This window comes from Phyllobates terribilis, unplaced genomic scaffold (assembly GCF_046119375.1).
Source record: "Phyllobates terribilis strain yellow unplaced genomic scaffold, ASM4611937v1 Scaffold_2__4_contigs__length_985480577, whole genome shotgun sequence".
Classification (NCBI taxonomy): domain Eukaryota; kingdom Metazoa; phylum Chordata; class Amphibia; order Anura; family Dendrobatidae; genus Phyllobates; species Phyllobates terribilis.
This window is the reverse complement of record NW_027362762.1, coordinates 72,441,654-72,468,579: the sequence shown is the minus strand read 5'-3', so window position 1 is coordinate 72,468,579 and position 26,926 is coordinate 72,441,654. Positions and strand designations below refer to the sequence as shown.

Genomic DNA, 26,926 nt, shown 5'->3' with positions numbered 1-26,926 from the left:
TGATAACAAAAAAACTTTTTCTCCACTCATGGTTATTGGTTGGGTGAAGCCATTTATTGTCAAACTACTGTGTTTTCTTTTTTTAAATCTTAATGACAACCAAAAACATCCAAATGACCCTGATCAAAAGTTCACATACCCTGGTGATTTTGGCCTAATAACATGCACAGCATTTGACACAAATGTGTTTGAATGGCTACTAAAGGTAACATCCTCACCTGTGAACTGTTTGCTTGTAATCAGTGTGTGTGCATAAATGCTGAGTGAGTTTCTGGGATCCAGACAGACTCTTGCATCTTTCATCCAGCCACTGATGTTTCTGGATTGTGAGTCATGGGGAAAACAAAATAAGTGTCAATGGATCTACAGCAAAAGGTAGTTAAACTGTATAACACGGGGAAGGGATACAAAAAGATGAGAATGCCAGTCAGCAGTGTTCAAACTGTGATTAACAAATGGAAAATCTGGGGCTCTGTTAAAACCAAACCACGGTCTGGTAGACCAACAAAAATTTCGGCTACAACTGCCAGGAAAATTGTTCGGGATGCAAAGAAAAACCCACAAATAACATCAGCTGAAATTCAGGACTCTCTGAAAACTAGCGGTGTGGCTGCTTCAAGATTCACAATAAGCACTTGAAGAAGAATGGGCTGCATGGTCGAGTTGCCAGAAGAAAGCCATTACTGCACAAATGCCACAAAGTATCTCTCCTACAATACACCAAACAGCACAGAGACAAGCCTCAAAACTTCTGGAACAAGGTAATTTGGAGTGATGAAACCAAAATTGAACTTTTTGGCCACAACCATACACATTACATTTGGAGAGAGGTCAATAAGGCCTATGATGAAAGGAACACCATTCCTACAGTAAAGCATGGAGGTGGATCGCTGATGTTTTGGGGATGTGTGAGCTACAAAGGCACAGGAAACTTGGTAAAAGTTGAAGGAAAGATGAATGCAGCACATTATCGGCAAATAATGGAGGCAAATTTGTACTCATCAGCCCGGAAGCTGCGCATGGGACGTACTTGGATGTTCCAACATGACAACGATCCAAAACACAAGGCCAAGTCGACCTGTCATTGGCTACAGCAGAACAAAGTGAAGGTTCTGGAGTGGCCATCTCAGTGTCCTGACCTCAATATCATTGAGCCACTCTGGGGAGATCTCAAGCGCGCAGTTCATGCTAGACAGCCCAGGAATTTACAGGAACTGGAGGCTTTTTACCAAGAAGAATGGGCAGCTTTACCATCTGAAAAGATAAAGAACATCATCCACAACTACCACAAAAGACTTCAAGCTGTCATTGATGTTAGAGGGGGCAATACATGGTATTAAGAACTGGGGTATGTGAACTTTTGATCAGGGTCATTTGGATGTTTTTGGTTGTCATTAAGATTTAAAAAGAGAAAACACAGTAGTTTGACAATAAATGGCTTCACCCAACCAATAACCATGAGTGGAGAAAAAGTTTTTTTTGTTATCACTCATATTCTCTGAAACAAGGCCAAGAAAGCAAAAATTCTGCCGGGGTATGTAAACTTTTGAGCTAACTGTATATATATGTATGTACAGTGCCTACAAGTAGTATTCAACCCCCTGCAGATTTAGCTGGTTTGATAAGATGCAAATAAGTTAGAGCCTTCAAACTGCAAACGAGAGTAGGTTTTATGAACAGAAGCATAAATCTTACAAACCAAAAAGTTATGTTGCTCAGTTGAATTTTATTAAATTTTAAACATAAAAGTGTAGGTCAATTATTATACAACCCCTATGTTTAATATTTTGTGGAATAACCCTTGTTTGCAATTACAGCTAATAATCGTCTTTTATAAGACCTGATCAGGCCGGCACAGGTCTGTGGAGTTATCTTGGCCCACTCCTCCATGCAGATCTTCTCCAAGTTATCTAGGTTCTTTGGGTGTCTCATGTGGACTTTATTCTTGAGCTCCTTCCACAAGTTTTCAATTGGGTTAAGGTCAGGAGACTGACTAGGCCACTCCAACACCTTGACTTTTTCCCTCTTGAACCAGGCCTTGGTTTTCTTGGCTGTGTGCTTTGGGTCGTTGTCTTGTTGGAAGATGAAATTACGACCCATCTTAAGATCCTTGATGGAGGAGCGGAGGTTCTTGGCCAAAATCTTCAGGTAGGCCGTGCTATCCATCTTCCCATGGATGCGGACCAGATGGCCAGGCCCCTTGGCAGAGAAACAGCCCCACAGCATGATGCTGCCACCACCATGCTTGACTGTAGGGATGGTATTCTTGGGGTCGTATGCAGTGCCATCCAGTCTCCAAACGTCACGTGTGTGGTTGGCACCAAAGATCTCGATCTTGGTCTCATCAGACCATAGAACCTTGAACCAGTCTGTCTCAGAGTCCTCCAAGTGATCATGAGCAAACTGTACATGAGCCTTGACATGACGCTTTGAAAGTAAAGGTACCTTACGGGCTCGTCTGGAACGGAGACCATTGCGGTGGAGTACGTTACTTATGGTATTGACTGAAACCAATGTCCCCACTGTCATGAGATCTTCCCGGAGCTCCTTCCTTGTTGTCCTTGGGTTAGCCTTGACTCTTCGGACAAGCCTGGCCTCGGCACGGGAGGACACTTTCAAAGGCTGTCCTGGCCGTGGAAGGCTAACAGTAGTTCCATAAACCTTCCACTTACGGATGATGCTCCCAACAGTGGAGACAGGTAGGCCCAACTCCTTGGAAAGGGTTTTGTACCCCTTGCCAGCCTTGTGACCCTCCACGATCTTGTCTCTGATGGCCTTGGAATGCTCCTTTGTCTTTCCCATGTTGACCATGTCTGAGTGCTGTTCACAAGTTTGGGGAGGGTCTTAAATAGTCAGAAAAGGCTGGCAAAAGAGATCTTTAATCCACACATGTGAAGCTCATTATTCTTGGTGCCTGAACTACTTCTTAATACTTTTGGGGGACCAAACAGAATTCTTGTGGTTTGAGGGGTTGAATAATAAATGACACTCTGAATTAACTTTTAACGTTTTTAAAAAAACAAAAAAAACAAAAACAAAATTTGCTGCAGTGCATTTCCCACTTCCAGGCTGATCTACAGTACAAATGTCACAATGCCAAGTTAATTCCGCATGTGTCAACCAGCTAAATCTGCAGGGGGTTGAATACTACTTGTAGGCACTGTATGTATGTATGTATGTATGTATGTTGCTTATATCCAGCTGCCAACCCAGCAGATTTCAACTGATCGAGGAGGGGGGTGCCGTGTGTTGGCTCCCCCACAATCTTGTATTGATGACCTATCTGGTGGACAGATCCTCATTTAAGGTCCGCACATGCCCCGTTAATTGCTGCTCAAGGACAAATCTATGGGTAGATTGAATGTATCCACATTGATAACAGTTGGCCACTGAGGCTCTTAACTTGCCACGTTGGGACAAGCCCTTTATCACCTGTTCTCGGGATTGGTGGACCTCCAGCAATATCCTGAGACCGAGTCTCTGAATCCCCCATTTGATGTTAGATTGCACTCCGCTTCTTTCTTATAAAATCCAACATTTAACCAAGAAACAAATCTTATAACATTATTGCTGTTAGTAGCTGTTCGGACGTGTCCCTACCTACAACACCCTTATGATCAGCATGTGATTTAGGAAATAATAATAATTAAAAAAAATAACAAAACATGAAAAAATTTCTTAAAAATTAAAAAAAAAACCTCCAAAATATTCCAAAAAAAATATGAACACACGACCTTGATCTGCTCATGGTGTTTGGATACATTAGGCTGAGAAGTAAGGAGGAGGAGTAATCGTATCAGTCTTTTTATGTATAATCCTATTAATTGTCTTTTTTTTTTTTTTTTCAGGCTCCTCCTGGATTGAAGAAAAACCTGTTAAGAACCTATGAATCGTGGAGCACGGAGCAGATTGGCAAGGGTGGGCTGGCACCTCGAGCCCAGGCTCTATTCAACCTGGCGTGGTTTCATGCAGTGTGTCAGGAAAGGAGGAACTACATACCTCAGGTAACCAATCCAGGGGTCTTAAAGGGGGTTACCGCCCCTGAGGAAATCACTATGTACGCCCGCTAGGATTCGGCTCTGCTGGCTGACTGTAGCGGTGGTCATGAGACCGTGAATGTGCGATCACGTGCTGACCAAACGTTCAGCTGCTTCATTCAATACATTCTGCTGAGAAGCGGCTGAGACTCTAATCTGCCCGCTACCACAACTGTGCAAGCAGAGCCGAATTATAGCGGGTGTTACATTACACTATCAGGATTCAGCAAACAGCAGGGCTTGCCAAAACTGTCCTCATCCCCTTTACCAGTATGAAACTATTGCTCCAATGCATCTTCGCTTCATTTCAAAAATACTTCATTAAAATATTCTACCTTTTCATGTATGCAGCTTCTGTGCACAACTATGTGTACGACCTGTATTAGTCTTCCCGTATAGTTACACATCCCTAAACTCTATGATTTCTTGATTTCCTGATTAGAAAGGATATACAAGTGCTTCTCACTAAATTAGAATATCATCAAAAAGTTAATTTATTTCAGTTCTTCAATCCAAGAAGTGAAACTCCTATATTATATAGAGTCATTACAAACAGAGTGATCTATTTCAAGTGTTTATTTCTGTTAATGTTGATGATTATGGCTTACAGCCAATGAAAACACAAGAGTCATTATCTCAGTAAATTAGAAATATTAAAAAAAACACCTGCAAAGGCTTCCTAAGCGTTTAAAAAGTCCCTTAGTCTGTTTCAGTAGGCTCCATAATCATTGGGAAGACTGCTGACTTGACAGATGTCCAGAAGGCAGTCATTCACACACTCCACAAGGAGGGTAAGCCACAAAAGGTCATTGCTAAAGAAGCTGGCTGTTCAGAGTGCTGTATTAAAACATATTAATGGAAAGTTGAGTGGAAGGAAAAAGTGTGGTAGAAAAAGGTGAACAAGCAACCGGGATAACCGCAGCCTTGAAAGGATTAAGAAAAGGCCATTCAAAAATTTGGGGGAGATTCACAAGGAGTGGACTGCTGCTGGAGTCATTGCTTCAAGAGCCACCACACACAGACGTATCCAGGACATGGGCTACAAGTGTCGCATTCCTTGTGTCAAGCCACTCATGACCAATAGACAATGCCAGAAGCGTCTTACCTGGGCCAAGGAGAAAAAGACCTGGACTGTTCTCAGTGGTCCAAGGTGTTGTTTTCAGATGAAAGTAAATTTTGCATTTTATTTGGAAATCCAGGTCCCAGAGTCTGGAGGAAGAGTGGAGAGGCCACAATCCAAGCTGCTGGAGGTCTAGTGTGAAGTTTCCACAATCAGTGATGGTTTGGGGAGCCATGTCATCTGCTGGTGCAGGTCCACTGTGTTTTATCAAGACCAAAGTCAGTGCCGCCGTCTACCAGGAGATTTCATTCTCCAGCAGGACTTGGCACCTGTCCACACTGCCAAAAGTACCAATACCTGGTTAACACACAACAGTATCACTGTGCTTGATTGGCAGCAACCTCACCTGACCTTAACCCCATAGAGAATCTATTATAGAGAATCTATGGGGTATTGTCAAGAGGAAGATGAGAGACCCCAGACCCAACAATGCAGACGAGCTGAAGGCTGCTATCAAAGCCACCTGGGCTTCCATAACACCTCAGCAGTGCCACAGGCTGATCCCTCCATGCCACAGGCTGATCCCTCCATGCCACATTGCCGCATTGATGCAGTAATTGATGCAAAAGGAGCCCGACCAAGTATTGAGGGCATTTCAGCAGCAGAAGGGAAGGAAGGGAGACACAGATCCATTACTAGTGGGTAGGCGGAGCCCCACAGGATAGTTCACCTCAGATTTATAAAAAGTGACGACCGGCCCCTCCAGCTTAGGCTCCTCCTACTCCCATGTTCCTCAGTTTTAAATTTGAGGTCGCAGAGGATAGTCGCTGCCTTTGCAGCTCCTCAGAAGATTTTATTATTTTTATCCGGAGACCTGGACCCCCCGTGGTCTAGAGGTCTCAGGGGGTCTCAGCGCTGCTGGGACCCCTGACCCTCCCCTGGCGGATCTGCGTACCCCCTAAGGAGGTCCCCGCAGAACCCTGCTGGCCCTGGGGGATACAGGGCGCTCCCTGGCGGAGACGCACACCGCTCTTGTGGGGTCCCTGCGCGCTCCGCCGTGGGGGGGAGCAAGGGCCACGGCGCCACACATCCCTGGGGGTCCCTGTGGCGCTCAGCTGGGTAAGTGCTCTTATGGAGTGCTTTCAGCGGCTGCTGCGGCAGCCGCTGTCACTGTTTGTGTGTTTTTGTGGTGACTGCTGTTTTTTTCTGCTTGCAGGGATTTCTCCTCTGCATGCAGCGCTTGATCCTCGGCGGGCAGGGGAGCGGGGACGGAGGATTCGCGCGCTCTGTTCATATTCGGCGAGGGGGCGTGGCTTAGCGTCTTTCTGCTGCCAGTTTGTGACAGGAAGTGCCGGGAAAGCGCGCGCTGGAGAGGCCCCTGCCACTTCTTCTTCCGGCCAGCGTCCATCCTCATGCTGCAGCTCCTACTCCCTGCTCCCCGCTCTCATCACACCGAGAAGAGCAGTTTTCTACGCCAGCTGGTGAGTCTCTCCTGCCTAAAAGGCAGAAAGTTCCTTCTACAGCGCAGAGCACTTTCCTTATGTCCTAGCTGACAGGGTGTGCTGTATACGGCGCTGCTTCTTCACATGCGGAGATGGCTCTGACACACACCTCACAAAAAGGGATCAGAGGGTGCTTCTCTCTAGTGTATCAGGTTAACTTTTGCTCTTCAGGCCGATGGGGTAGCTTTTCTCCTAGGAGGGTGATTTTTGTGCAAGAACAGGCTGTGATAGTGGAATTTACACATCCTTGGTCACTGCACCCATTGTAAGGTTATTACCGCCTTATCCGCGACGCTCGCAACTGTGTGGGGGCATGTCGGATCAGGGACCAGGGGGCGCTGGTCCCTGATCCCCTCCCGGTCCGCTTCAGGATCGGTCACGCGTATCTGATACGCCGGGGTCTTCGACGGCGTCAGGTTCGACACTGGTCGGGGGTCTCAGTGATGTTAAGGTGGAGGCGCTGACTCGCTCCATTGACAATCTGTCTGACCTCCTGGGTCATTGGGTCTCTGCTAAGTCCCAACCGACGTCTAGAAGCAAGAAGCGTCTCAGGCCTGGGGCGGCGCCATCTCCTCCGCGCAGTGCGTCGGACGCTTCAGAATCGCCGACAGACTCTTCTGGTGAGATCTCCGATTCTGATGAAGAGAATCGGCGGGGTCGCTCTGCTTCTCTTTCGGGCCGCGTGGACGCTTTTGTTGAAGCTATGCGAGAAGCGTTACAACTGTCTGAAGAGGTGACGGAGCGCCCTGGCAAATCGGCCCGGCTGTATCAGGAGTCGCGTCGGGCTCGCTCGACGCTGCCGATGCACGAGGAACTTAACAATGCGGTGGAGAAAGAACGCCTGTGTCCGGATAAACATTTCCAAGGGGCGCGGTTGTTTGATGCCCTGTATCCCTGTTCCACGGAAACGATCACTAATTGGGTCCCCTCTCCTGAAGTGGATGTGCCATTGTCTCAGCTGAGCAAATCCTCTTTGCTTCCTGTTAAAGGGAAGGCGAGTCTCCAGGACCCGCTGGACAGAAGGACGGAGTCAGCGGCAAAGTCCATCTATGAGGCTGCGGGTCACGGATTCCGAGCGGCCTTGGGGGCCATGTGGGCTGGTGAGGCTTCACTGCGGTGGTTGGATCAGCTGCGGACGGCATGGCAAGATGGAACTCCGCTGTCTGAAGTGGAAAGGCTCTTCCAGCTCTTGGAAGAAGCGGCCCAATATGGCAGGGACGCAGTGCTGGATACTACTGCGGTGATGTCAAGGGCTCAATCCTCGGCCGTCTCTGTCAGGAGAGCACTGTGGCTTAAACAGTGGACCGGTGACGCAGTATCCAAACAGGGTTTGCTGAGTCTGGCGTACAAGGGAGGTCAGCTGTTTGGTTCGGACCTCACGGAGCTGATTGCTAAAGCCAAGGCCAAAGATACGGCCTTGCCGCAGCGAAAGGCAGCGGTTACTACGTCCGGCAGATCAAGTGCCGGTAGTGGTCGTCGGTCCTTTCGGCCCCGGTGTCGGTTCGGTCAGCCTTCTTGGAGATCGGATCGTCCCTAGCCTTCCGGAAAGAAGTCCTCCCAGAAATCCCGTACTCCCTGGAAACAACATTTCCGTCCGGACAAGCGGGAGGTTGACAAAAAGCCCGCTAAGGCGGACCGACGTCAGGAACCCTCTCGAGGGCTCTCGGGTGGGAGGTCGTCTTCTACAATTCGGGTCTATTTGGGCGTCACACGTATCGGACGCCTGAGTGACGCGGGTTATGTCGGAAGGTTATTTCATAGAGTTTCATTCTCGACCCCCGGACAGGTTTCGTCAGTCGCGCATCCCGTCCGAGCCCAAGCTAGCTGCCGCTCTGCTGCAGGAGGTCGACTCTCTTCTGCAGCAGGGTGTGGTGATTCCGGTTCCGCCGGAGGACCAGGGAAGGGGGTTTTACTCCAACCTCTTTGTGGTTCCCAAAAAGGAGGACAAGTTTCGCCCTATTCTGGACCTCAAAGATTTGAATTTGCATGTCCGGACCTGAAAATTCCGTATGGAGTCTCTTCGCTCCATCGTGGCGGTCCTGTCGCAGCATGATTTTTTGGTGTCGATCGACATCCGCGACGCCTATTTACATGTCCCTATCGGCAGGGCTCACCAGCGCTTCCTGCGGTTCGCCATAGGTCAGGCCCATTACCAGTTTGTGGCCCTACCATTCGGGTTGGCCTCGGCGCCCAGGGTTTTTACAAAGATTCTGGCGCCGCTCATGGCGCTCCTTCGAAAGCAAGGAGTTACGATTCTCCCCTACCTGGACGACCTGTTGATTGTGTCATCCACAGCGGAGGAGGCGGTAACTGCTCGCGATCTCTCCCTTCAGCACCTGGAGGTCTTCGGGTGGCTGGTCAATTGGAAGAAGTCGTCTTTGGAGCCGTCGCAGTCAATCCTGTTCTTGGGGATGCATTTCGACACGGTCCGAGCGGTGGTGTCCCTGTCTCCGGACAAACAAGCGAACCTTCGCCACCATGTACAGGTTATGAGGTCGGCAATGCCCCTTCGGAAGTGTATGCGCCTTCTGGGTCTGATGGTGGCAGCAATGGAAGCGGTACCTTTTGCACAATTTCATTCCCGGGGTCTCCAAAATCTTATTCTGACCCGTTGGGACCGATCGCCGGCTTCGCTAGATCGCTGTGTCGGTATCTCCCGCAGGGTGTGAGAGTCTCTTGGATGGTGGTTACTTCCGGAGGCTTTATCCCTGGGGAAATCCTTCCTCCTCCCACGGTGGTTGGTCATTACCACCGATGCCAGCCTGACTGGCTGAGGGGGGTGTCTGGAACGATCTCTGGGTTCAGGGGGTCTGGTCATCAGAGGAGTCGTCTCTGCCGATCAACATCCTGGAGTTGAGGGCGATTTTTCTCTGCCTCCGACATTGGACGATCCCCTTGAGCGGTCTGCCGGTCCGGATTCAAACAGACAATGCGACAGCGGTCGCGTATATCAACCATCAGGGTGGGACGAGGAGTTCCAGACTCATGATGGAGGTCTCTCGGATCCTGGTATGGGCCGAGTCCAGGGTCCCAGCCATCTCCGCGATTCACATACCAGGAGTGCTGAATATCACGGCGGACTTCCTCAGTCGCGAGCAGGTGGATCCCGGAGAATGGAGTCTTCATCCGGAAGTTTTTACACTGCTGTGCTCCCGTTGGGGGACTCCCCAGGTGGACTTGATGGCATCCAGGCTGAACGCCAGGATTCCGACGTTTATGTCCAGGTACAGGGACCCGGAGGCTGTGGCGGTAGATGCTCTGGTGGCCCCGTGGGACCAGTTCGAGCTGATCTACGTGTTTCCGCCGGTATCCTTGCCTCCTCTGGTCATCCGGCGGATCAAACTCGAATGGATTCCGGCAATTTTGGTGGCGCTGGATTGGCCGCGGAGGGCGTGGTATTCAACGCTGGTGTCTCTTCTGGCGGCGCCTCCGTTTCCACTGCCTCTTCGCTCGGACCTGTTATCCCAAGGGCCCATTCGTCATCCGGACCTGAAGTCGCTTCGTTTGACGGCGTGGCACTTGAGACCGAGATCTTGCCCCGTCGTGGGTTTTCGGCCGAGGTCATTGCCACCTTACGGGCGGCCAGAGGTCCAGCTACGACCAGGATTTATCACAGAACTTGGGAGGCCTTCTATTCATGGTGTTCTGGATCGTCAAGGAACCCGAGGGTTTTTTCCATCCCCAACTTCTTGGCTTTTCTGCAATGTGGTTTGTCCAAGGGTCTGGCGGTTGGTACCTTCCAGGGTCAGGTATCTGCACTATCTGTGCTTTTTCGGAAGGCTATTGCCTCGCGCAGGGATGTGCGCTCGTTTTTTAGTGGGGTTGCACGTCAGTTTCCGCCTCGGAGGGCGTTTGTGGCTCCTTGGCGGCTCAATCTAGTCTTGGAGGCTCTTCAGCATGGACCGTTTGAGCCTATGGATTCAACTACGCTTTACTTACTTTCTTGGAAGGTGGCCTTCCTGGTGGCGGTCACCTGCTTGAGAAGGGTTTCTGAGTTGGCGGCCCTGTCTTGCTCACCCCCTTTTCTGGAGTTCCACCCGGATCGAGTGGTGCTTCGTACCCGTGGCAATTTTTTGCCTAAAGTGGTGTCGCATTTCCACGTCAATCAGGACATCTTGTTGCCCTCCCTCTGTCCGAATCCGAAAAGTCCAAAGGAGCGAGCCTTGCACTCGTTGGATTTGATGCGGGCTTTGAAGTTCTATCTGTCAATCACGCAAGGGTTTCGGAAGTCGGATTCTCTTTTTGTGATTCCTGCTGGTCGTCGGCGTGGTCAGCGGGCCTCCAAGGACACTATAGCACGGTGGATACGTTCGGCTATCCTGGAAGCGTACCGGCTCAAGGGCGGGCCTTGTCCGGTTAAGGTTAGAGCTCATTCCACGAGAGCTGTTGGTTCGTCGTGGGCTTTTCAGCAGGGGGCCTCGGCAGCGCAGCTCTGCCGGGCGGCTACCTGGCGCTACGTTCACACTTTTACTAAATTTTATAAAGTGGACGTGAGTGCTTCCGCCGATGCGGCCTTGGGACGCAGGGTCCTGCAGGCGGCGGTGGTTTAGGTTATATCTTTATCCAGTTTTGGCGCTTGTTGCGCTCTTACCTAAGTTGTTGGGGTGTTGGCGATTCTGCCACTGTTTCCCACCCTTGAGTTCTGGACTGCTTTGGGACGTCCCACTAGTAATGGATCTGTGTCTCCCTTCCTTCCCTTCTGCTGCTGAAAGACGGATTTTGGTAAGACCTTACTTGTAAAATCCTTTTCAGCGAAGGAAGGAAGGGAGACACAGCACCCTCCCATGGCAGAAGTGTATTATTGTTTTCCAGTTGCGGCGCGACTCCTCTCTGATGGCGGTCATCTGGGCGGGGGTCGGCGTGCTAGGGCTCTGTTCCAGCATTGCCAGCTCATCGCAGTTGTCAGGTCCAGTGAGTAGTGCCTGGGACTGTGTGTTTTTTCTGTTATATGCATAACCTGTTCTCTCGCATTTCTGAATTTTCGGAAGGGGTTGTGTTGTTCCGCTGGTGTTGTCTGCTCTTCCTTAGCTTGTGTACGGACTGAGGAACATGGGAGTAGGAGGAGCCTAGGCTGGAGGGGCCGGTCGTCACTTTTTCTAATCTGAGGTGTTCTATCCTATGGGGCTCCGCCTACCCACTAGTAATGGATCTGTGTCTCCCTTCCTTCCTTCGCTGAAAAGGATTTTACAGGTAAGGTCTTACCAAAATCCGTCTTTTCTGAACATACATTTCAGTAGGCCAAGATTTCGGATTTTAAAATCATTTTTTCAAGCTGTTGTTATAAAGTATTCTAATTTACTGAGATAATGGCTTTTGTGTTTTCATTGGCTGTAAGTCATAATCACCAACATTAACAGAAATAAACACTTGAAATAGATCACTCTGTGTGTAATGACTATATAATAGATCACTCTGTGTGTAATGACTCTATATAATAGATCCCTCTGTGTGTAATGACTCTATATAATAGATCCCTCTGTGTGTAATGACTCTATATAATAGATCGCTCTGTGTGTAATGACTATATAATAGATCCCTCTGTGTGTAATGACTCTATATAATAGATCACTCTGTGTGTAATGACTCTATATAATAGATCACTCTGTGTGTAATGACTTTATATAATAGATCACTCTGTGTGTAATGACTCTATATAATAGATCCCTCTGAGTGTAATGACTCTATATAATAGATCCCTCTGAGTGTAATGACTCTATATAATAGATCCCTCTGCGTGTAATGACTCTATATAATAGATCACTCTGTGTGTAATGACTATATAATAGATCGCTCTGTGTGTAATGACTATATAATAGATCCCTCTGTGCGTAATGACTCTATATAATAGATCACTCTGTGTGTAATGACTCTATATAATAGATCACTCTGTGTGTAATGACTCTATATAATAGATCCCTCTGTGTGTAATGACTCTATATAATAGATCCCTCTGTGTGTAATGACTCTATATAATAGATCCCTCTGTGTGTAATGACTCTATATAATAGATCCCTCTGTGTGTAATGACTCTATATAATAGATCCCTCTGTGTGTAATGACTCTATATAATAGATCCCTCTGTGTGTAATGATTCTATATAATAGATCCCTCTGTGTGTAATGACTCTATATAATAGATCCCTCTGTGTGTAACGACTCTATATAATAGATCCCTCTGTGTGTAACGACTCTATATAATAGATCCCTCTGTGTGTAATGACTCTATATAATAGATCCCTCTGTGTGTAATGACTCTATATAATAGATCCCTCTGTGTGTAATGACTCTATATAATAGATCCCTCTGTGTGTAATGACTCTATATAATAGATCCCTCTGTGTGTAATGACTCTATATAATAGATCCCTCTGTGTGTAATGACTCTATAATAGATCCCTCTGTGTGTAATGACTCTATATAATAGATCACTCTGTGTGTAATGACTCTATATAATAGATCCCTCTGTGTGTAATGACTCTATATAATAGATCCCTCTGTGTGTAATGACTCTATATAATAGATCCCTCTGTGTGTAATGACTCTATATAATAGATCCCTCTGTGTGTAATGACTCTATATAATAGATCCCTCTGTGTGTAATGACTCTATATAATAGATCCCTCTGTGTGTAATGACTCTATATAATAGATCCCTCTGCGTGTAATGACTCTATATAATAGATCCCTCTGCGTGTAATGACTCTATATAATAGATCCCTCTGTGTGTAATGACTCTATATAATAGATCACTCTGTGTGTAATGACTCTATATAATAGATCCCTCTGTGTGTGTAATGACTCGATATAATAGATCACTCTGTGTGTAACGACTCTATATAATATATTAGTGTCACTTTTTGTAATGAAGAATTGAAATAAATTAACTTTTTGATGATATTCTCATTTAGTCAGAAGCACCTGTAAATAAGTACCTGGAGAGGTCTTCTAGTGTATGGTCACAAGAAGGTCCTCTGACCACCTCAGTACATGTAACCCCATAGACTCAGGTTGTGGTCACCTAGACAGGGATTGCCCACAACCAGCAAGAGGAAAAGCAGTGGATTTAATACAGATATTTCCCTGGGAAATGGCAGAGATGTATGGAGGAGTCGGGGGAGATATCTGTGAAGCAAGCGATCGACCAGGCGCTGGTCATGGTGTATCAGCACTTTATGGGTACAACCTCAATTTTAAAAGCCTGGATAATCCCTTAATTACTAATGAAGACCTTATATTTATGGACTGTGAATGTGTCTTGAATAAATATACATTTATTATTAATTTTCATGAGAAATACGTCAATATTACATGTCAGTAATATATATATTACAATATTACATGTCAGTAATATGTAGCAGTACTATATGGCAGTATCATATGTCAGTAATATACTATATGGCAGTATCATGTCAGTAATATATAGCAGTACTATATGGCAGTATCATATGTCAATGATGTATAGCAGTACTATATGGCAGCATCATATGTCAGTAATATATAGCAGTACTATATGGCAGCATCATATGTCAGTAATATATAGCAGTACTATATGGCAGTATCATATGTCAATGATGTATAGCAGTACTATATGGCAGCATCATATGTCAGTAATATATAGCAGTACTATATGGCAGCATCATATGTCAGTAATATATAGCAGTACTATATGGCAGTATCATATGTCAATGATGTTTAGCAGTACTATATGGCAGCATCATATGTCAGTAATATATAGCAGTACTATATGGCAGCATCATATGTCAATGATGTATAGCAGTACTATATGGCAGTATCATATGTCAGTAATATATAGCAGTACTATATGGCAGCATCATATGTCAGTAATATATAGCAGTACTATATGGCAGTATCATATGTCAATGATGTTTAGCAGTACTGTATGGCAGCATCATATGTCAGTAATATATAGCAGTACTATATGGCAGCATCATATGTCAGTAATATATAGCAGTACTATATGGCAGTATCATATGTCAGTAATATATAGCAGTACTATATGGCAGCATTATATGGCAGTAATATATAGCAGTAATATAAGGCAGCATCGTATGTCAGTAATATATAGCAGTACTATATGCACCATCGTATGTCAGTAATAAATAGCAGTGATATGTGTCAGTATTACATGGCTATTATGCATGACAGTATTTCTTAGTAAAATTATATGTGTCAGTATTATATGCCAATACTATATGGCAGTAATATGTGGCTGTTTTAGATTGCATTATCATGTGTTATAGTACTTAGCTTTATTGTTTGTCAGCATTATTCAAAAGTAATAGATGGCAGTAATATGTGGCAGTGTTACAGTATGTGACAGTAGCACATGACAGTTATATGTGGCGGCGCTATACAGAATGTGACAGTGATATGTGGCGGTGCTGGACAGTATGTGACAGTAATATGTGACGGTGCTAAACAATATGGCAACATTAGGTAGCAGTATTATTTGACAGCATTATGATTCAGTAATATATGCCAGTATAATAAGTTCCTAGTGTATTTTATGAAACTTTAATTCAATTAAAACCTTTGAGATTATTTCCCTTTTATCCTTCCATTTAGCTCTGAGCTGCAATCATGTTAATTTATCCTGAGTCCACATGACAATAAATGACTTAGCACCTTAACACTGTGAGCCAACCTCATTTATCCTGCAGACCGTGCCTGACACGGAGGGCGAGGAGCCGAAACCCAGGAGAATTTACACTGCCTGCTTGTAAAGTCTATTATAGTATGTAGATTTACTGGGGCTACAGATGCATGCCGATCCTCCGCTTACCCTCCTATTATATTTTATGTATGAAAGCAAAAAAAAAAAAAGAAAGTTAAAGGCAATTTGTCATGACACTGACTTCTTTCACCCCTTATTGCTCCATGACGTATATATAGCTGGTATGAGCGAGGGTTACTTTGCGCTCTATGACAGATATATACATCATACTGATCGTGAGAGCTGTGGTTTTGCTGCGAGGTCAGTAGCAGGAGTGCGGCTGGTACAATTAGTTGGGCTGCACTGCCAGGATTACAGTTTAAAGGGAACTGGTCACCTGGAAAAATGTGATTTACCTAGCAATATAGGGTTAATCTGCAGGTAAATTGCTTTACAATGTTGCCTGGCCGTCTTATTTGAAAGTGCAGCTATTGGGAGGAAATGGATTTCTTTTCTTCGCGAGCCGCTGGCTTTCAGTCATAGGAGTGTGTCCACAGCAGCTACAGTCGTTGCTCACAACACCAGTCACTATACTGTGAGCGGCGTCTGTAAGCACGCCCCTACTGTGAGCAGCGGATGTAAGCGCACCCCTACTGTGAGCGGCGGCTGTAAGCGCACCCCTACTGTGAGCGGCGGCTGTAAGCGCACCACTACTGTGAGCAGCGGCTGTAAGCATGACCCTACTGTGAGCAGCGGCTGTAAGCACACCCCTACTGTGAGCGTTGGCTGTAAGCGCACCCCTACTGTGAGCGGCGGCTGTAAGCGCACCCCTACTGTGAGCATTGGCTGTAAGCGCACCCCTACTGTGAGCGTCAGCTGTAAACGCACCCCTACTGTGAGCAGCGGATGTAAGCGTGCCCCTACTGTGAGCGGCGGCTGTAAGCGCACCCGTACTGTGAGCTGCGGCTGTAAGCGCACCCCTACTATGAGCGGTGGCTGCAAGCGCACCCCTACTGTGAGCGGCAGCTGTAAGCGCGCACCTACTGTGAGCGGCAGCTGTAAGCTCGCCTCTACTGTGAGCGGCGGCTGTAAGCGCACACCTACTCTGAGCGGCGGCTGTAAGCATGCCCCTACTGTGAGCAGCGGCTGTAAGCACAACCCTGCTGTGAGCAGTGGTTCTGAGCGCACCCCTACTGTGAGCGGCGGTTGTAAGCGCACCCCTACTGTGAGGGGCGGCTGTAAGCGCACCCCTACTGTGAGCGGCGGTTGTAAGCGCACCCCTACTGTGAGGGGCGGCTCTGAGCGCACCCCTACTGTGAGCAGCGGTTGTAAGCGCACCCCTACTGTGAGCGGCGGTTGTAAGCGCAACCCTACTGTGAGGGGCAGCTGTAAGCGCACCCCTACTGTGAGCAGCGGATGTAAGCGTGCCCCTACTGTGAGCAGCGGCTGTAAGCACAACCCTGCTGTGAGCAGTGGCTCTGAGCGCACCCCTACTGTGAGCGGCGGTTGTAAGCGCACCCCTACTGTGAGGGGCGGCTGTAAGCGCACCCCTACTGTGAGCGGCGGTTGTAAGCACAACCCTGCTGTGAGCAGTGGCTCTGAGCGCACCCCTACTGTGAGCGGCGGTTGTAAGCGCACCCCTACTGTGAGCGGCGGTTATAAGCGCACCCCTGTGAGCGGCGGTTGTAAGCGCACCCCTACTGTGAGGGGCGGCTGTAAGCGCACCCCTACTGTGAGCAGCGGATGTAAGCGTGCCCCTACTGTGAGCATTGGCTGTAAGCGCACCCCTACTGTGAGCGGCGGCTGTAAGCGCACCCGTACTGTGGGCGGCGGCTGTAAGCGCACCCCTACTGTGAGCGGCGGCTGCAAGCGCACCCCTACTGTGAGCGGCAGTTGTAAGCGCGCACCTACTGTGAGCGGCAGCTGTAAGCTCGCCTCTACTGTGAGCGGCAGCTGTAAGCGCACACCTACTCTGAGCGGCGGCTGTAAGCGCACCCCTACTGTGAGGGGCGGCTGTAAGCGCACCCCTACTGTGAGGGGCGGCTGTAAGCTTGCCCCTACTGTGAGCAGCGGCTGTAAGCACAACCCTGCTGTGAGCAGTGGCTCTGAGCGCACCCCTACTGTGAGCGGCGGTTGTAAGCGCACCCCTACTGTGAGCGGCTGTTGTAAGCGCACCCCTACTGTGAGGGGCGGCTGTAAGCGCGCACCTGTGAGCGGCTGCTGTAAGCGCGCACCTACTGTGAGCATCGGCTGTAAGCGTGCCTATACTGTGAGCAGCGGCTGTAAGCGCGCCTCTACTGTGAGCGGCGGCTGTAAGAGCGCACCTACTGTGAGCTGCTGCTCTGAGCATACCCCTACTGTGAGCGGCGACTGTAAGCTCACCCCTATTGTGAGCGTCGGCTGTATGCGCGCTCCGGCACTTTGACAGCAGGTTGTGCTTACACCCGCCGCTCACAATGCATTGATTAGTCACTGTGGCCTCTCTGTGTTGCTTGCACTACAAGCAGAGATTTCACATACTGCTCTTCAAAGGCCACAAATGTGTATATCTCAGCAATGGACTAGCACAAGTGACAGGTCCTCTGTAAAGTAAACTCATGTTAATATATATAGCTTTTTCTATGTATCTAGATATTTACAGCATTTGTTTTCTCTTGGCCACCAAGGTATAAAAGTTTTCTCATATTTACCAGAAATGTTTATTTCCTAGGGTTGGACCAAATTCTACGAGTTCTCTCTGTCGGACCTACGTGCCGCTTATGATATCATCGACCGTCTTTTTGAAGGTGCGTGAATGCAGCTGATACATGTATAATATATGGTTTACAAGGCAGAATACCTTAGGAACCTCTCATACATAGTTGGGTATAAAGCCGGAGTTACACTTGCAATTTAACATTTTTTCCTTTGACGTTTTTCTTTCTGTTGGATCCAATCTCCATAAAAGCTGCTCATCTGATTCCAATCCAGTTTATTGTAGTCTTAGAACGGCAAACATTTAGGCCAGGTGTAATTCTCAGTCCACATATGGAGCACAATGACCGGGTTGACCGCGGGTCTCCTGACCCAAACCTACAGCCTCATAGACACATATGAGGTTGTAAGTTCGGGTTGAGAGAGCCACGGTCAATTCGGGCATTGAGGACACTGAAATACACTGGTGTGGACCCGGCCTTAGGGAAACGCCATAGTGTATGCAATAGATCATTTCATTGGACCCAACCACTAAAACTGTTTTTAAGATGATCGTTACTATGATATGTTGTCCGTTTATTATTAGTCAGGGTCAGACCCCTGTGACCATCGTCCATCCTTGGAAATAGAGGGATATAGCTCTACATCTCCTTTGCTGCTTTATAGCGATCTTGGCTGCAGAATCTCACCCTGCCATTAAAAATCGGGATTGGCTGAAGACATCCGTTTTTTCTCCCGACTCTCCAATACACGTGCACGCTCAGATCAGCCGAGTGTGCATGTTCTCTGTAAGGGGAGGGTGGAGTAAAGCTGCCCATATAGACAGCTATCCCTCCCGATTCCCATCCCTCATAGACTTGAGTGCTTGGCTCAGCTCCGCGTTTATGCGTTTGCAACGGGGAGAATTTCAGGTTTTACCAAGTGAAAGACGAAGACATCTGAATCGGAAGTATATGTTTCTTTTGTTGATTGCTAGCAAGGAGACAGGTAACAGGTGAAGTCAGCAGGTTGTCTGACGCTAACACATTTTGATCAAGCTTATATAGGCAACACAAGGTGTGACTGACATACTTAAAGAGGCATTCCCATCTCCAAGATCCTTTCTCGATATGTAGTAGGTGTAATAATAATAATAATATTAGCAAATACTTCCAATTAGAAATTTAGTATAGTTCTTCTGATTCGCTATGTCACTTACCCCATGTGCAGGGCATTGCAGTAGCTTAGGTATCCATAGTTACAACCACTAATAGCTGTCTAACTAACTAACTGTAACTATATGAGTGGTTGTAACCATGAATACCTAAGCTCCTGCAATGCCTGCACATAGGGTAAGCGACATAGTGAATCTGAAGAACTATACTAAATCTCTAATTGGAGGGATTTGCTAATATTATTATTATTACACCTACTGCATATTGGGATAAGATCTTGGAGATGGGAATATCCCTTAAATTTTCATATATTTAAGAATTCTAGGTTCCAGAGATGCTTTTTACTGTTTAAGTGAAAAATGATATACCGTACTTATTAAAAAAAAAAATTTAACAGGGAGAGAGGTGAAAGCCGCTGCCGGACACCAATGGTAGTAGCTTATAGCCACTCTGCCCGATCTTTCACTCCCCAGACATAATCTGTTAATGCGGTCACCATCAGATGGTCGTTTCCTCCTGCCAAGATCAACAGATTCGGAAGCCGCCGTTTATCTAATGTGGATGTGAGACTTCTCTGGCGGCAGCTGATTTCCTGGAAGAACTAAGGGCTTTCTAATTAAAAATGGCCGATCCTTTTCTCCCCGATGTTGTTTTGTCGGTGGAGAGACCCTTATTCCCACTAATTGGTCGGCCGGTCCTGCCAAAATCATCAAATTTTTGTGACTTTATTCCAGTGTTTAAGCAGCAGCTCAGCAGAATTTGTCTCCACTATTACACGTGCAGTTCCTCACATTTAGGCCAGGTTTATGCAACCAGATCTACGGTTGCCGTTCGTGAAAAAAAAAAAATGACATCATTCGGACCGATGTTATTCACTTGGCTGTTCAGCTTTTTTTTTCACGGACCATGATAAAAATTGCAGCGTGCTCTATTTTTTTTCCATGTGCCGGATGAGACTCGGCCATTCACGTTTATGGGTGCACAAAAATAATCGGTTCCCATATGGATCATCTGAACAGCATCCAATATTTATGGATTCATTGCAATTCTTCAGCATAAGAAACTGCATTTGATCTTATACTTTTTAATAACCGCGATTTATAATAAACCGATACCGCGTGCGTCACAATTGAGATGAAAATCAACCATCTTTTTCTGGATACAAATCGGACTCATTTTTTTTTTTTATACGCTCGTGTGAACTTAGTTTTATGGCGCAGTTAGATAGCCGTGTAAATAAGACCGAGATCGGACTACAATGCTCGGACTGGCCGGCGGCTCTCCCTACCCAAGTGTGACAGCTTGATATATTTCTGTGCAGCTGTCGCGCTCGGGTAGGGAGAGCTGCAGGCCAGTCCGAGCATTGCGGTCCGATTTTGGTCTGATTTATATGGCCGTCTCACTGCCTTCCATAGGGTGAATTCCCACACTGCAGATTTGTTGCAGAAATTTCATTCATCTGAATGAGGTTGTTTCACCTGAATGGGTCACTTGCAAAATTTTACAGAATCCAAAATGTAGGATTAGAAAAAATAAAAGTTTTGCCTGCAGAAAAAGAGCCTTTCTTGTCCAATTTTTGTAATCCAGAATAGTTTGTTTAAGCGATTTTTGTCACACAAGGTGAGGGAAAAACTAAGTGCACAACGATGGGAAGAGGGGGAGGAAGCCTAAACACTAGGGTAAGGGGGAGTGGAGACCCCTAGGCATATCTGACAATACCCTGACTCCCCTAACGTCCCTAAATAGGTTCCGCACCTATTGCCGAGCAGGAAACCTAATCCCTGACTGCCCCTAGCGATAGGCCCTAGATAGGGAGGGGACTTGGTGAGCACTAGTCAGCCCCCACTGCAACTAAAGACAAACAGGTAAACAGACAAGAGAATATACTTAGCTTGAGCAGACACCAGAGAGATCACTCCAACTATCCTCCAAGGGAACGCCAAGAAGACACTAGCTGACTACTAGTACTTCAAGCCTGGACAGAGGAAAATAGAGCTATCACTGGCGACTTTCTGGAGAGACTGAAGGTATTTAAACGTCCAGCAAGGGTGTGTCAATTAGCAGCAGAAGATGGAGGTCAATACTAGGTCCTAGAAGGAGAAGGATATCACTACACTGCAGAGATGAAAAGATCAAGAAGGTGCCTGCAAAGCCAAGCGCAATGACCTTCTACAGCTGGATCCAGGAAGACTGTCTGTCACAGCTGACACACCCATGACTATTTTAAATACTACACCTAAATCATTTACATTTTTTGTGTTATTCCCCTTACATGTCCAGGTCCTTGGAACCCCAGGGATCACTCATAACACTACTCAGAAGCACTCCACTCCTGCGTGAGCATGTACGACAATGTTCTCACACCCCGCGTTTTGTGCACAATCTTGCAGGATCTACACGCTTCTCAGTAGTCCTATGTGCAGTTGTGGGGGTCTCAGGACCCGGACATCCACCGATCTGCAGGACATGTAAGAGGGAATAAGATATTTAAAAAAAAAATTGAAAGGATCTTCGCACTATAAGTAAAACACTTCTATATGTGTGCATCATTTTTCTATCTTTTCCTCTATTGCAGGGGGCCGAACCTTTCAGTGGGATTTTGTTACTGGTCTTCTAGAGAATGCAATTTATGGAGGACGAGTAGACAACTACTTTGATTTACGAGTCCTGCACTCCTATCTGGAGCAGTATTTCAGTTCTCACGCAGGAGGGACAAGAGGGAGCAAGAGGACGTTCCCGTTACCCATCTCTTTGCCAAATTCCTGCAGTATAATTGTGAGTCTACTCTTGCAATTGATCGGAGTTAGGGGGTATTTAAATGGAAAAATTAGAATTTTCACCTATAAATTAGAGAATTACAGAAACAGATGAAAGATGCATAGTAAAAAGGGACTCTGTCAACATGTTTTTGCTATGTAATCTGAAAGCAGCACGATGTAGGGGCTGAGAACCTGACTCCGACGATGTGTCACTTGCTAGGCTGTGTCTTTGCGGTTTCAATAAAATCAGTGTTTTATCAACAGGCGATTATCACTACGGGACTTGATGTCTCGTGCCTCCTAGCCCAGTCACACCCCCATCACTGATTTTAGAAGCTTTCTGCCAATGTACAGTGATACCGCCGGTATCTGCCCCTTTTTTGGAGCGGGCTCAGCTAATAAAGGGCTCCAAACACAATGACATGCTCCATGATGCACAGTATATATCAGTCATGGAGCATTATAAAATTCATACATTCTAATACAGATATTGATGCAGGACTTGTCACTGGGTGACGAAAATTAATTTTATGTGAAAGAACACGGCATAGGATTGCTATTTTATCACCATAGTCTGCTACAGATTTGTGAAACTCCTGAACATTTGCAGACTATAGGGGAATTTACCCAACCTTGTACCCAAATCCTGCTGAAGTAAAGTGAGCCAAATCCATTCTGCCAGGTCCAGTCTATTCCCAGTCTACTATACCAGGTCCAGTCTGTCCCCAGTCCACTATATTAGGTCCTGTCTATGCCAGTCCACTATACCAAGTCCAGTCTATGCCTGTCCACTCTACCAGGTCCAGGCTGTCCCAGTCCGCTGTACCAGGTCCAGGCTGTCCCAGTCCGCTGTACCAGGTCCAGGCTTTCCCAGTCCGCTGTACCAGGTCCAGCCTTTCCCAGTCCGCTGTGCCAGGTCCAGGCTGTCCCTGTCCGCTGTGCTAGGTCCAGGCTGTCCCAGTCCGCTGTGCCAGGGCCAGGCTGTCCCAGTCCGCTGTACCAGGTCCAGGCTGTCCCAGTCCGCTGTACCAGGTCCAGGCTGTCCCAGTCCGCTGTACCAGGTCCAGGCTGTCCCAGTCCGCTGTACCAGGTCCAGGCTGTCCCAGTCCGCAGTACCAGGTCCAGGCTGTCCCAGTCCGCAGTACCAGGTCCAGGCTGTCCCAGTCCGCTGTACCAGGTCCAGGCTGTCCCAGTCCGCTGTACCAGGTCCAGGCTGTCCCAGTCCGCTGTACCAGGTCCAGGCTGTCCCAGTCCGCTGTACCAGGTCCAGGCTGTCCCAGTCCGCTGTACCAGGTCCAGGCTGTCCCAGTCCGCTGTACCAGGTCCAGGCTGTCCCAGTCCGCTGTACCAGGTCCAGGCTGTCCCAGTCCGCTGTACCAGGTCCAGGCTGTCCCAGTCCGCTGTACCAGGTCCAGGCTGTCCCAGTGCGCTGTACCAGGTCCAGGCTGTCCCAGTGCGCTGTACCAGGTCCAGGCTGTCCCAGTGCGCTGTACCAGGTCCAGGCTGTCCCAGTGTGCTGTACCAGGTCCAGGCTGTCCCAGTCCACTGTACCAGGTCCAAGCTGTCCCAGTCCGCTGTACCAGGTCCAGTCTAATCCCCAATTTGTTTCCCATAGGAGTACCGCAATGTGATTGGAAGCCTGCCGGAGGATGATAAGCCCGCTTTCTTTGGTCTACCTGCTAATATTGCCCGTTCCTCCCAGCGTATGATCAGCTCTCAGGTAAATTATCTGTTTTGAGTACTTTTAGTGACAAAAAAAAAAATCATCTTCAGGACCCCCTGCATGCACCGTGATGCATTCTTACTACATACATGTGGTATGTAGTGACTGACATTACAAGATGGTTGCACAGCGGCTCATAAAGTATTCATATTCTATTACATTGCACAGTGTCACAATGGGTGACTGCAGACTTTTCTTCTGAGATCGGACAACCCAAGTATTTAATGCTCTATTCTGGATAAATGTCAATGTACAGGAGGGGGAGGAGGTGAGCTGTGACATCACCTGTTTTAAATGATGACTTCTCTGTTATATGCTGTCTATAGATGTAATATCAGTTATTATTATCCTGTCTGTGAGTAGAATGAAACTGCTGAAAAGTCTTCTGTATATAAACGGAATTGAAGTTTAAGGACTAATGGTCTTTGTGAAAGTTGGAAGATTTCTGATAACATTTTAAACAGATCGTCATATGGAAAACTGAAAACATTATCAGACTTTTAAAGAAAATACGTTTCACATAAAATCTGATTTACACAATAGGCCATTTTCTGAGGACACATTCCCTTTGAGTTTTCCTGGCACAATGGCGTTCACGTGCATGATGTAGGTTCTGTCCGGGTGCATGCATATCATGTACTTGTGGTAGCGTCTATCCCAGTCCACTATCCCAGGTACAGTCTGTCCCAGTCCACTATCCCAGGTCCAGTCTGTCCCAGTCCACTATCCCAGGTCCAGTCTGTCCCAGTCCACGATCCCAGGTCCAGTCTGTCCCAGTCCACGATCCCAGTTCCAGTCTGTCCCAGTCCACTATCCCAGGTCCAGTCTGTCCCAGTCCACTATCCCAGGTCCAATATGTCCCAGTCCACTATCCCAGGTCCAGTCTGTCCCAGTCCACTATCCCAGGTCCAGTCTGTCCCAGTCCACTATCCCAGGTCCAGTCTGTCCCAGTCCACTATCCCAGGTCCAGTCTGTCCCAGTCCACTATCCCAGGTCCAGTCTGTCCCAGTCCACTATCCCAGGTCCAGTTTGTCCCAGACCACTATCCCAGGTCCAGTCTGTCCCAGTCCACTATCCCAGGTCCAGTCTGTCCCAGTCCACGATCCCAGGTCCATTCTGTCCCAGTCCACGATCCCAGGTCCACTATCCCAGGTCCAGTCTGTCCCAGTCCACTATCCCAGGTCCAGTCTGTCCCAGTCCACTATCCCAGGTCCAGTCTGTCCCAGTCCACTATCCCAGGTCCAGTCTGTCCCAGTCCACTATCCCAGGTCCAGTCTGTCCCAGTCCACTATCCCAGGTCCAGTCTGTCCCAGTCCACTATGCCCAGGTCCAGTCTGTCCCAGTCCACTATGCCCAGGTCCAGTCTGTCCCAGTTCACTATGCCCAGGTCCAGTCTGTCCCAGTCCACTATGCCCAGGTCCAGTCTGTCCCAGTCCACTATGTCCAGGTCCAGTCTGTCCCAGTCCACTATGTCCAGGTCCAGTCTGTCCCAGTCCACTATGCCCAGGTCCAGTCTGTCCCAGTCCACTATGCCCAGGTCCAGTCTGTCCCAGTCCACTATGCCCAGGTCCAGTCTGTCCCAGTGCACTATCCCAGGTCCAGTCTGTCCCAGTGCACTATCCCAGGTCCAGTCTGTCCCAGTCCACTATCCCAGGTCCAGTCTGTCCCAGTCCACTATCCCAGGTCCAGTCTGTCCCAGTCCACTATCCCAGGTCCAGTCTGTCCCAGTCCACTATCCCAGGTCCAGTCTGTCCCAGTCCACTATCCCAGGTCCAGTCTGTCCCAGTCCACTATCCCAGGTCCAGTCTGTCCCAGTCCACTATCCCAGGTCCAGTCTGTACCAGTCCACTATCCCAGGTCCAGTCTGTACCAGTCCACTATCCCAGGTCCAATATGTCCCAGTCCACTATCTCAGGTCCAATATGTCCCAGTCCACTATCTCAGGTCCAGTGTATCCCAGTCCACTATCCCAGGTCCAGTGTATCCCAGTCCACTATCTCAGGTCCAGTGTATCCCAGAGCATTATCCCAGCTCCAGTCTATTCCAGTCCACTATTATAGGTCCAGTTTATCCCACTCCACTATTATAGGTCCAGTATGTCCCAGTCCAGTATCCCAGGTCCAGTATGTCCCAGTCCACTTTCCCAGGTCAAGTATTTCCCAGTCTACTATCCCAGGTTTAGTGTGTCTTAGTCCACTATAACAGGTTCAGTCTATCCCAGTCCTCTATCCCAGGTCCCAGGCTATCCCAGTCATCTATCCCAGGTCCAGGCTATCCCAGTCCTTTATCCCAGGTCCAGGCTATACCAGGTCCTGGCTATCCCAGTCCACTTTCCCAGGTCCACTCTATCCCAGATCCAGTCTATCCCAGTCCACTATCCCAGGTCCAGTCTATCCCAGTTCACTGTCCCAGGTCCTGTCTATCCCAGTCCACTATCCCAGGTCCAGGCTATTCCAGTCCACTATCCCAGGTCCAGGCTATCCCAGTCCACTATCCCAGGTCCAGGCTATCCCAGACCTCTATCCCAGTCCACTATCCCAGGTCCAGGCTATCCCAGACGTCTATCCCAGTCCACTATCCCAGGTCCAGTCTATCCCAGTTCATTATCCCATGTCCAGTCTATTCCAGTCCACTATCCTAGGTCCAGTGTATCCCAGTTCACTATCCCAGGCCCAGTCTATCCCCGTTCCCAGCGCTGACACCGGCGAATCTTCGCAGTGCTTGTGCTAGGAGGATTCACAAGTCTGCAGTCATACAGAGTGACTGCAGACTTATCATTTTAGGCCAAACCCTTTAATGAATCAGGCGCCTCGCCAGAAATGTTACTACGGTCAAACACTGGAGTAATGTATCTGGAAATAATGTACATCACAGCTCGTCAAGAATTTCACAAGTGAGCGTTGCTCTGTCCCAACCCCACCCCCGCTCATTCTTCACCAATTTTTGTGGATCTGGCCAAAATTGGCGTGAATGCTCCTAAATTTTTGAGCAACCTCTGATGTATCGGCCCTTGTTTTTTTACATTGGGAGTCAGTAGGCAACATATTCAGCTACAGTTGCAATATGTACATCTGTAGATGTTCCCGGTGTATACGGGCCAATTGGTCCAGACTCGTAGGAAAGCAGCGCTCTGCTGAGAAATACTCTTTAATTTCTCCACCTGTCAGTAATTGCCATAGAAGCACAATGGAGCTGAGCGTAGGGTTTTATGACTTGTGTTCCGCTGTGACAGCTTCTTTATTCTTCCCATATCCTTATCAGAAGCAATATAAGCGGGAGTCTGATAGCAGTATTACCTAGTAAAGTCCTGCAAGTTTAGCCGCTCT

General features: G+C 47.8%; 1 protein-coding gene across 4 annotated transcripts in view; it reads left to right on the top strand.

Moving 5' to 3' along the window:
* The window catches only part of DYNC2H1 (dynein cytoplasmic 2 heavy chain 1), a 525,522-nt gene that overhangs the window by 296,936 nt on the left and 201,660 nt on the right, over positions 1–26,926 (top strand). For all 4 annotated transcript variants that reach the window (XM_073662117.1, XM_073662115.1, XM_073662114.1 and 1 more), the window contains exons 79-82: positions 3,849–4,004; positions 17,981–18,056; positions 21,694–21,893; positions 23,493–23,597. In XM_073662117.1, coding sequence (XP_073518218.1) covers positions 3,849–4,004; positions 17,981–18,056; positions 21,694–21,893; positions 23,493–23,597 — 537 coding nt within the window. The remainder of the gene's footprint in view (positions 1–3,848; positions 4,005–17,980; positions 18,057–21,693; positions 21,894–23,492; positions 23,598–26,926) is intronic.